The following is a 12,394-nucleotide window of genomic DNA, read 5'->3' on the forward strand; positions in this document are numbered from 1 at the left end:
TGCGTCACGCAACTAGCCATTCTATTGGTCCTTACAGGCAGCGATCTGCGGAACTACATTTCCCGAGAGGCCTTTGGTTGAGCGGCGGAAGCGCATCCAAGTGGAAGTTGTGGAAGCAGGCCGGCTGACGTGTCGGGGATATACAAAAATGGCTACACAGGGAGAAGTGGACGAGTTGTTTGATGTTAAGAATTCTTTCTATATTGGAAGTTATCAGCAGTGCATTAATGAAGCGCAAAGGGTCAAGGTAAAATCATTTAGCGTTTGGAGTGAGTGGGTGGCCTTGAATAATGACAAATGCAGAAGAGTTGTTACCAATCACTTCTGAAAGAGACTACGTATTGTAACACTATCTAAGGAAAACATGCAAAACTGAAGCACTTGTTTGTTTCATACTGAGGTAAAATGTATCAACAAATAGTCATGTGAAAATATTTGACTTTACAGCCTTCAAATGCAGAGAAGGAAGTGGAAAGGGATGTTTTCCTGTTCAGAGCATATATAGCCCAGGTAAGAGAGACTCTGCATCATAACCATAGGTTATATAGTGGTCATCAGAGCTTGATATTGTGAATGTAGCGTATTATTTCATCCTGCTCTAATACCACTTTCCCTTTTATTTTCTTGCATGCAGCGCAAATATGGGGTAGTGCTTGATGAAATTCGTCCAAATGCCAACCCTGAACTGCAGGCTGTAAGAATGTTTGCTGAGTACCTGTCCAATGAGAGCCGCAGGTATGTGTGCTCTATATCTCTATGTTACTGTTATAGTGTCCCAGTCTATACCTCTCACATGGGTAACTTTGATAAAATCTGAATCAGTACAATTATTCAAGGAGTCAATCTAACAGAAACTTGCTTTACCCTTACCCTATCAGCCTATGTGATATATTTGGACAACAGAAATGTGGGGTTTAGCGTCCAGAATTAAAACTTGTAACATATAACCAGAAAAATAAACTCACCAAAGAAAACAGTGGGTACAGGTTGACTTCTCTGATTATTCAGATGGGCGAGAGCATATACCAGACTTGTAGAGGGCAATACTCCTCAAATCAATCTTGAAATCAGCACCACACAAGGTTATACACTCAACAGGCTGCACTTCTTATCTCATTCACTCTTCACAGATAATAACTGCAAACCGTTACATATTCTGGACACCAGTCCAGAAATTATCCTTTAAAGTAAAATGGCTTTATTGCTGATATTTGGCATCGATTCCAGATAGCAATCTAGTATAGGTAAATTTAAAACAACTGGACTTGCTGAGTAATCAATGAAGACATTTCACTACTCATCACTACTCAGCAAGTCCAGTTGTTTTAAATTTACCTATACTAGATATACCATGACCTGGATGAATGAAAATCTTTATAGTTCAGATAGCAATGTTTCAGGTCTACAATGATTCTAAAAAAAAATCTATTTTGTAGGCCAGGTTCATATAAAAGTTAATTATTAATAAGTATAAAAATGACACCACCATAGCCTGATGCATCAGGAGAAGCTGATGTGTTTTTTTTTCCTACTTAATGATCATTTTTTGAGCCTGGTCTTTAAAGGGATACTGTCATGGGAAAAAAAATGAATCAGTTAATAGTGCTGCTCCAGCAGAATTCTGCACTGAAATCCATTTCTCAAAAGAGCAAACATTTTTTTTTATATTCAATTTTGAAATCTGACATGTGGCTAGACATATTGTCAATTTCCCAGCTGCCCCAAGTCATGTGACTTATGATAAACTTCAATCACTTTTTACTACTGTACTGCAAGTTAGCGTGATATCACCCCCTCCCTTTTCCCCCCAGCAGCCAAACAAAAGAACAATGGGAAGGTAACCAGATAACAGCTCCCTAACACAAGATGACAGCTGCCTGGTAGATCTAAGAACAACACTCAATAGTAAAAACCCATGTCCCACTGAGACACATTCAGTTACATTGAGAAGGAAAAACAGCAGCCTGCCTGAAAGCATTTCTCTCCTAAAGTGCAGGCACAAGTCACATGACTGGGGGCAGCTGGGAAATTGACAAAATGTCTAGCCCCATGTCAGATTTCAAAATTGAATATAAAAAATCTGTTTGCTCTTTTGAGAAATGGATTTCAGTGCAGAATTCTGCTGGAGTAGCACTATTAACTGATGCGTTTTGAAAAAAAACATGTTTTCCGATGACAGGATCCCTTTAAAGGAGACTTTTTTTTTTTAGTGCATGCCCTCTACAAGGGCACGCACCCACCCACCCCTACTTTACATATGGGCTGTTTTATGCAATATAATTTTATAGAGACCTACATTGTTTGAGGTTATAGTTTTCCTTTAAACGTACGCTAATACTTCAACTAGCAAGCATAAATTAAATAAAAATATACTGAGGGTAATGTGCAGAATAAAAAAATGTCAGAATAGATTAAGAAAGTCTATTGTGTCAACTACTCCCCACTTTCAGTGTAGCATGTAGAATAACCATGTGCACAGCTGTATATTTAAAAAGTCTTTATGGACCTTCAGATACAAATGCAATCCAAATGGTTTGATGCATTTGTTTAATGGGATCTTGCCTCTATCTGAGCAATTCTGTTTTCGTTGGAAAATGGAAATACATTTGGTGTTTTCAGTATAAATACTTTTGTATTTTTGTTCAAATTATCAATCTTTCTCTACAATCATCTTTTGTTTATTTTTATAGAGATGCTATAGTCTCAGATCTCGACAAAAAGATGGCAAAAAGTGTTGATATAACTAACACAACATTCCTGCTAATGGCAGCTTCAATTTATTTCCATGATGGCAACACAGATGCAGCCTTGCGAGCCCTACACCAAGGAGACAGCCTGGAATGGTATGTCAAAATGTATTTTTCCTTCGCTTCCATATTAAAAAGGATTTTTCTGGTAATTCTACTACAGCATATTTTCTTTTGGGCTTGCAATACCTTGCAATACTGAAGTTGTGTGCATAAAGTTTTTAAAGACATTTCAGTGTGTCAAATTTTATGATCTTTTATGATCCTTTGTTTCCAGAATGTATAGCACCACTTGTACACTAAGGGGCAGATTTATCAAAGTGTGACTTTAGAACTCGCCACAATAAGACTCACTCACTTACTATTCATTTCTATGGGCGTTTTAAAAGCAAATTTATCAAATGGTGAACTCCTCAGTACTGTCCATTTGCTACAGTGCATTAACCTACAGATACAGGAACTAAACTTGTATTTTTCTGCCCTTGACTCTTATCTGTGTATAATAAAAAGTAGGAGTTGGTAGTTTTTTGTGATATTTTCAATTTCAAGCAGTCTTCTGATTTCAAAAATGTTTCTCTTTCTCTCTCCCCCGCATAGTGCATTATACTCACATCTTGCCTTAAATAAGTATTCTGGGTGAAAATATATATTCCTTGCACTGTTAACATGTTTTTCAAGATGCATTAGGACAGTGTAATTAATTAGGATTATTGAGTTTGACTTTTAACAGGAGAACAAAACATGAAATATTGTAGCCCATTGCATCCCATATCCCATAAAGGAATATCGTGATCACCTATGGTACATCATTTGACTATATATATATATATATATATATATATATATATATATATATATATATATATATATATATATATATATATATATATATATATATATATATATATATATAAAAATATGTTAGCATGCAAGCTTTTGACATTCTTGTTCTGTTCTCCTGTTAAAAGCATTCTATAGAGTAAAATTAAATTGATGTTATCCTTACCAGCTGAAATCATAAAATTACAAAAAAATATGAAAGTAAGCATTTTAACACAATTACGTGATTCATCTGGTCAGAGTGCTGCTTTTCTAAAGTATAGGAAAATATTTTGGGGCACTTTTTTCATCCACACGGATCACAATTTATTTTTTAGCAAAAAGTGCAAAAAGCCATATGTTCCTTGTCCTTAACATGTTTTCGTCCCTTATTTTCCTACCCGGGGCCAATCAATAGGGATTCTTTAAACATATTATTAATATTATTTTCCTAGAATTAATGGGGCTTCCTCAAGTTGGGGGTTCCTTGAGGACTCTACAGATTTTCTTATGTTTTCCCTGCTGTTTGTACTCTGCATTTAAATTTCCTGCTTTGAATTTACAAGGTAATTTCCAGTGTGTCACCTCTCCTATTTACCCAAAAACCCCAAGAGTTCCTGAGAACTACATGGTCTGTCCATTGTAGCAGTCACAGTTTGTTAGAACAGTGTGAAACCTTTCTCAAAACATTGTAAGCCTGCTTCAGTATCAGTCTTACTTACAGCTCATGACAGCTGTGACCCTTATTCAGTATCAGTGTCACAATTATTGTTTCCAACAGCTGTGTTTCCCTTCTTTTTGTCTGTCTGTAAGCAGCTTTTGACATCTTGAAGAAATTCTCATGTAGCACCCTACTTGGTTAATTAAAATTGGCCTAAACTGCACAAAACTACAGGAAAATGGATCATCTCATTAAGGCCTAGGACCAGTGGTGAAATACAAATTGGTTCTCCCAGCAGTCCTCCTTCCCCCCCCCAGAAATCCTCAACTATTAGCACTGCCTTGATGCTAGAAAACCATGAAAACTATACATTACAACATGTGTGCACTGAGATTATAGATCACCCTAACTAACTGTTATATTGTGAATTATACTTTGAATAATAAGTGAATAATATGTAATATTGCTATGACTGTTGATTTTCCTCCTCCTTTTCTTTTCTTTACTGTCCACCTTTCCTGCCCTTCCTCCTCATACGTTCCTGTAACATAATTAAAGCCTAAAGCTAGGAAATAACAGATTTTAATAAGTTAATACAATTTTGATGACCTAGTGAACTGTGTGCAATGCAGAAATTAACATTTTGTATAATGATTTACCCTCAATTTTATGTGTTGCAGAAATACAAAATAAATAAAAATAAAGAATCTAAAAAAAAAAATGTGCCTCTTGGGAGGGGGAAGTTATCCATATTTAGGTTTGAAGTAATTGATACATTTAATGTTTACAGTACACATCCTAAAATGTAATGGTAAGCTAACTTGCATTGTTTTATTTTTTTTAAAAAAATTCCATTATTGGGTTTCAATGAAAACTAGATATACAAAATGCTAGGTAATAGTATTTTTACAGTTACACGCTAATGTGTTTAAAAACCTACCCAAAAACACACTATAAATTAATCATTATTTCGATGTCCAATCACCAGTATGCATTTTAAATGGTAATTTATTTTTAACAGGATAAAACAATGTTCCCAGAATCAAAATCACATTTTACTATGTGTGGGATCTGTTACTAGTAACCCATTATTTAGAAAGCTCTAAAATTCTTTATCAAATAAGTGAGCTAAAGTTGCTGGTTTATAGAGGCATAATATGAAGTTGGCTCATTAAATTGGTCTTATGTTAAAAAAAGGGACATAAAATCGGAACCGCCAAAAAAAAATCTATAATCTATATACAGAAATAAATGGTGTAAAATCCAGGAAAATATAAAATCAGGGAAAAGTATTATGCATAATATATAAGTGGGACCACAAAACAACAGTGTAAAATGAGGGGAATGTAAAATGGGGGTTTTACTGTACATACATAAATATATTACCGTACTTTCAACTTTCACAATGTTTCTCATTCTACAGTTTAAAAGGCAATTTTGAGTGCACAAGACATGGATACATTTTAAATACAGTTGAACATTTTCTCAGTACTCCATGAGTATAAATTGAGTATAACAATTTTAGAAAATGCATTTTAAGAAAAAAGTGAGTTACCAACCCTAGTCATTGAGGGAAATTAGCCACATCCAGTTAAAAACAAGACAGGTTTGTTCACATTGTTTGTACAGACATGCATATGCCAACACGCCCCATCAGTGTAGTGCACATGTGTTGGTTCTAGACTAATTTACAAGCTATGTATCCACATCTGATTCCTAGCCTGTGTGTGTATTATTATAATTACAAACCATACGTAATTCCTCCGATTGAGATGAAACCAAAATAGCATATCTCTGATATAAGGATTCATTCTTATTAGTTGGGATCAAGTACAAGGTACTGTTTTGTTATTACTGAGAAAAAGGAAATCATTTTAAAACCCTTTTATTATTTGAATATAATGGAGTCTATGGGAGATGGCCTTCTCATAATTTAGAGCTTTCTGGATAATGGGTTTCCGGATAACTGATCCCATACCTGTACTGATATCATTCTTATTGTATTAATTTGTCTGTAAAAGTTCTGAAATGTGTTTCTCTATGAGAATGTTTCAAGTTCAGAAACCACATGTTAATCTGCTACTTTCTCTCTGTTGCAGCATGGCCATAATAATCCAAGTACTGCTGAAACTTGACAGACTCGATCTGGCTCGGTAACAACCATACTATTTTTGTTTACTTTTTTACCAATAAACTCCTGTTTAAAACTAGTGTGTATATACACAGATATGCTGTTTATCGTAAAACATTTAATTTATGCCATTTTGTTTATTCTAATTAATATATAGTGTTTAGAGGATATCCTAATAAGGGGCATATTTTTCTGCTATTAGGAAAGAACTAAAGAAGATGGTGGAAGTGGATGAGGATGCAACATTAACACAGTTGGCAACCGCTTGGGTCAATATTGCTGTGGTAAGGATAGTTTTATTACATTAAACTTTCCAGCCAATAAATAGCCAATAACTAATATTGATTCTTGGGAGATATTTCTTTTAAATAATTTGAAAGACACTGGGGCAATTTTGTTACATGAAAAATAATTTTATGCATAATGAGGCCCAGTCTGGTAACTAACCTACAGCTAGTTTAGAGCGAGTCAGGGATGCTCTTTGTATAATGTTGATTGAGTTATCTAGTGATTACATCCTCCCTGCATTGGCTTCTGCCTTGCACACAATGCATAGGCCCAGACTTGCAGACATTCTGCTTATGTTATACAACTTCTGTGTCCTTGGAGTTGCCTTAAACCTTATGTGGGTCCCACAAACACACAATTTCATAATCTGACCTCTGTAGCTGTTGTTATTGCTTAAAGCAAGCAAGAAGGAAAAACTACATGTCAATTTGTGCACCTGAAGATTGTGTGGGAAGTTGCATCACACAACCTTCTTGTACATGTTCTTTCTTTCTAACTTCCTGCCACAGATTTTTTCACTTTATTACCTAAAAGCAATTTTAGTACAGGTTATTGGGGATATCTAAGGGGATTCGTATTCCCTTTCTACCTGAATGACTGTATTCTGTATACAAGTATTTTTTTTATTATTGTCTTAAAGCTTATTGCCTTATTTTGCCTTAAAGTTTCATTTACATTTTAAACTTTAAGAATGTTAGGGGAAAGTCCTATTCTTTGCATCTTTTCAAATTGTTTTTATTTTTGTTAATACATTTATAATTATTTGCCTTACTCTTCTACCTCTTTACAGCTTTCAAATATGGATCAGTTACCATTGTAGCCAATTAAACTATCTGTTCTATAAACAACTGCCTGGATGCCAGAGTAAATTAGACCTTAGGAAAGCGAGAACTGCTGAACAAAATCTAAATTAGCTGCTGTGTTGCAATGGAGGCAAACAAGGGAAAGTTGTGCTCACCACTATTTTTTAAAACCATTAGGCGGGGGTGCAATGAGGGTGTGACCACAAAATACATATATTCAACTACAAGAGGTCCTCTGCACTCAACCCATTATCAATATATTTAAGACAGAGACATTTTGTGCATACTGCTACTGAAAAATGCCTTACCCTTTAAACAACACAGGGATTGTTTGTCCATATATTGCAATATATTTAAGCTGGCCAACTACGTCAAAGTCATCCCATATCTGGCCAGTCCTACGCTTAATTTTCATCTGATTCATTAAGAATTCAATTGCTTAATTATACATTTTACAAAGGGACTAAGTTTTACCTGCAACTTACTAGCTGCTTTCAAAGTAAAACTCCCAAACTTGGCTGCCCTTTTATTAGACACCAGTGGGATCACCTGACTATAGCTGGGAAGGGTGGGAGCTACAACATGGTAGCAGTATGCACAAAATATCTCTGTCTTAAATATATTGATAATGGGTTGAGTGCAGAGGACCTCTTGTAGTTGCAATGGAGGCAGCCATTAAAAGGAGAAAATGCTCAGCTGGCACAGCAGATAAGCTCTGCAGAACATAATGGTTTTATGTTATCCACTATTTAACCTGTGCCATATAGCCTTTGTTTAATTTCCACCATTGCTACACATTCGCTATAGCAGTCGGATATAGTATATAGTGCGTCGGATCGCAACACGACTGTCGGATGCAGACGCGTCGAATCAACGATGCGACAATTCTATCTCCTACCTTATTTTTGTCGCATGCGTTTTGTCGCAGCGCGTCGGATCGCGACAAAAACGCTCATGGAGTCCTACCCTAAAGGAGAAGGAAAGCCTTGCAGCACTTGAGGGTGCCCGATGTTAGGCACCCTCAAGTGATTGTTACTTACATGAAACCCTGTGCCGGTGCTCTGATCAGCAGAAAACTGCACCAGGCCGGGGTTATACCAGTGAGCACCATGGAGTGATCCTTTTCTTCTGTCTTTAAATTTCCCAGGGCAAACGCATGCGCAAATTAAATGGGTGCCATAATTTAAGAGAAAGCAGACAGACCAAATGTACAGGCAGATTTGTAATAATGTTTGGTATCGCAAAACCTCTGTAAACACCACAAATACCAAAAACATTGTAAGATAACTGAGCTTGATTGCAGTACCCACTGTCAGTGACACACCACTAGGGACCACCAAGTACAGTTATAAACTGAAAGAGCTGTGCTGGAAATATTAGTGTGAGCAACCCGATGAATTACAGGAAATAGCTAAATGTATCAGCTGAATTTTTAGTTGTTTTTAAAAAATGTATTTTGTTAATTTCTATGGGTGCCACTATTTTGCCCTGCTAGAAAAATGACATATAATGAAACAGTGTACCTATCATAAAATGTCAGAATACAGAAAGCGTTTATGTGCAACCACCATTCTGCAATTTCAGTGAAAGGAGTAAGAAATGGAAACCATCACTTCCTAGTATATTTTCTGTAGAGCTCATACCCCTGGCTGCCCCTAGGATGGTATGTATCCAGTATCATTGAAATAGTGCTGCCAGCTAGTATTAAGTCTCTGTGCTATTACCTCAGGTGTCACTGCTGGCAGAGGAAGGCTTCTGCTCCCAAGCATCTGACTTAACTGGAAATCTAGCCCCATAGCACTAAGATTATCTGGTGGAGCATAAATATTTAATAGCGTCATGGTTTTGCCTTTTTTTTCCCTCATCATCAAGTTTAATTTTTCCCTTTATGCTTGTAAACTGCAGGGTGGAGACAAGTTGCAAGATGCCTTCTACATCTTCCAGGAAATGTCTGACAAATATTCATCTACTCTTCTACTGCTAAATGGACAAGCCACCTGTTACATGGGTCAGAGCAAGTGGGAAGATGCAGAGGGTGTTTTGCAGGAAGCACTGGATAAGGTAGGGCTCTACCTTTTAATATCTGTCCATCAATGGCATTGTCTTGTGTTCACTTAGTGATTACTGTTTGGCTGTATGTTTCATAAATTACTTGCTTTTTTATACTCATGTAGGATAGCAGCCACCCAGAAACCTTGATTAATTTTATTGTCTTGACCCAGCACATTGGAAAACCACCTGAGGTAAGAGAATTTGATTCTCATTTTTTGTTCTTTCTGACGTATACTCATAAAAAGGTTCTGAAGAGAGAGAGCACTGGTTTTAAAGCTGAACTGCTTACAGATAGCTGTCTGTTATTTAACCAAAGCCTCACATATTCAGCCCTGATGTGTAATGGGGGACCTTAGCAGTGGCATAACAATAGAGGAGCAGTCCATGTGGCTGTGGTGAGTTATTAAAATATTGGGCCTCTTTGCAGCTGGGCAAGGGAAGGCATCATTTCTTCAAAGAGTAGCTTATATGGCATAAAAGTATAAAGTTAATTTTGATTGTGACAGTTAAATTATCTAATTCCAGGGCATATAATAAAATGACAGTTTTCTAGCTATTCTTAATTCTCATGATTTTTTGTTGCCTTTAAAGGTCACCAACCGTTATCTGTCTCAACTAAAGGATGGACACAGAAATCACCCATTTATTAAGGAATACCAAGCAAAGGTGAGAACCAAATAACACTGTTAAATATACTTTTTTTTTTTAACAGTTTTTATTTAAAATTTTTCAACATTCAACATACACAAGACAAATATTAAAAGGAAAAAAAAAAAAAATAAAATAAAATAAAATAAAAAGGTAGTAGAAGGGAGACAGTTGTGAGGGAAGGGGGAGGGGAGGTAAGGTACAGGGTGTCATATCCAGCATAATGGAATACATGCGTTAAATATACTTTAATATTATTTTCCTGCAGTTATGCCCTTCGTATATTCATATGAAATGCAGTTAGGAATGAATATATGTACATAAGTCCTTATATGTCATGTGGTCACTGAACTCTAAGATTCACTAAAGTAGGTACTAAACCTATTGTAGTAAAAATACTTTTGGCACTAGTAAATGAAAGGAACTTTGTTGCCAAAGCAGTGTTTTGCATATGGAGACTGTGTGCGGTATTGAGTTCTAAAAAATGATTTACTTCACTTAAAGCAAACATGCAATAATTTAAAAATATATATATATTTTTCAATAGTCTATAAAAAAAGTTTTTTTAAAAAAATGGTTCCTTTTAATGGCCTGTGAATGAATAATCTGCTGTCTCTTATGAAATATTTTAGTATACATTTTTACATGGAAAACTGCTACTGTTCCTTGGGGCAGTAAGATGCCAAATGCCAAAGCCTTAAAGGCTCTATAAGGATATCTTCTTCCCTATGTATTATCCCTGTGCTGCTGTTCTTGCCTGATTCTGTAACTGTCCCTTCAGTGCAATTCTAATGTAATTATTTTGTTCCCTTGTATAACCTTTACCCTGCTTTAGCTACAAAATATTTACCTAAAATGAATCAAGTAACTGTAAATTGATGACAGTTTTTCATAGCTCTGCAATCTTTTCTTTTTCTTTCAGGAAAATGACTTTGACCGGTTGGTCCTGCAGTATGCACCCAGTGCATGAACTCATCCTGGTTAATTTATATTCCTCCATTAGCACTACGCTGTACTCATAAAGCACCTTCCAGCAGGGCACAGTAGTACATCATATGATTGTTCTAAAATGAGCAAAGCATTCTCTGTATCTGCATTTACAAAGATCTGATTTTCTTTGCACAAATGGTTTGAATCTAAAGAATAAATAAATTTAAATAAATTAGGTTTGAAATTAAAGGAAGAAAAGATCAACTTTTTATACAATCTGTGTCCCTTTGTTATGCTTTCTTCAGCTGCATTCCCAGTAAAAAGAAATGTATCAATTTCATTTTGGTTCTGTTTTTTTCTTTTTTAAATTTGTTCTTTCTTTCGTTTGTTTGGACAGTTGGGCCAGGAACTAGCACACCCATGTTAAAAAAAAATTCACCTCTTTATTTACATCATATTAGGTCCAATGATTTTTCAACGATCCTTGAAAAAGGTCCTAATGAAGACTGGAACAATGGACCTAATATGATGTAAATAAAGAGGTGATTTTTTTTATTTTTTTACATGGGTCTGCCAGTTCTGGATATTCATGGACTGTGCACCCCAGTTACATAGAAAAAAAAAAAAAATATATATAATATATATATATATATATATATATATATATATATATATATATTATTCATACATACTGTTGTGTTCAGAATAACAGGTTTTTTAAAAAATATAATAATGTTAAAATCTGTTCTTTACATACACACAAATGCATTGGAAACTCTGCACAATCCAAATCAAAACAATGTATCAAATTTGTGTTATTCCTTTACAGAAAGTGAAGAAAAGGGAGTATTAGACTTTTCCAAAAAATAGCAGTGTCTGCATTCTTATTTACAAACTCAAACGTTTGCTGTATAAACTGAAAAATGTTTCAAGATTTTGCTTTCCTTTGAATCACTGAACTTATATTTAGTTGTATAACACTGTTTCTGAGTCTTCAGTGTACTGTGGCTTCAATTTTGGGTTCAGGGGTCGTCTGACAAACCGTCGATGGCCTGTAGACATGAAAATAACAATCTTGCTTTCATCAGACCACAAAATGTTGTGCCATTTCTCTTTAGGCCAATCAATGTGTATATTTTAGCTGCAAATGCAGGACAGAAATGTGTGAATGTAAAAAAAAAAAATCCCAGTTGACCGCATAAAGAACACTTTGGTGCCCGAACCCACCAACAGGGATAATTTAAATTCAGACTGAAATGAGATCTAGTTGTATCTTCTGGGGAAATTGGGGGCAACAAAACTTTTTCCATTTCAG

At 35.5% G+C, this 12,394-nt stretch overlaps 1 protein-coding gene across 1 annotated transcript; it reads left to right on the top strand.

Moving 5' to 3' along the window:
- The first annotated feature begins 113 nt into the window (after positions 1–113).
- cope.S (COPI coat complex subunit epsilon S homeolog) lies at positions 114–11,355 on the top strand. The gene is given in 10 exon segments (NM_001091858.1): positions 114–247; positions 448–510; positions 635–735; positions 2,691–2,843; positions 6,327–6,380; positions 6,561–6,642; positions 9,355–9,510; positions 9,624–9,692; positions 10,093–10,167; positions 11,072–11,355. Coding segments are annotated over 10 exon segments (900 nt in total). The 5' UTR covers positions 114–148; the 3' UTR covers positions 11,120–11,355.
- The last annotated feature ends 1,039 nt before the right edge of the window (positions 11,356–12,394 follow it).

The sequence above is a fragment of the Xenopus laevis genome, chromosome 1S (genome assembly GCF_017654675.1).
Source record: "Xenopus laevis strain J_2021 chromosome 1S, Xenopus_laevis_v10.1, whole genome shotgun sequence".
NCBI lineage: Eukaryota > Metazoa > Chordata > Amphibia > Anura > Pipidae > Xenopus > Xenopus laevis.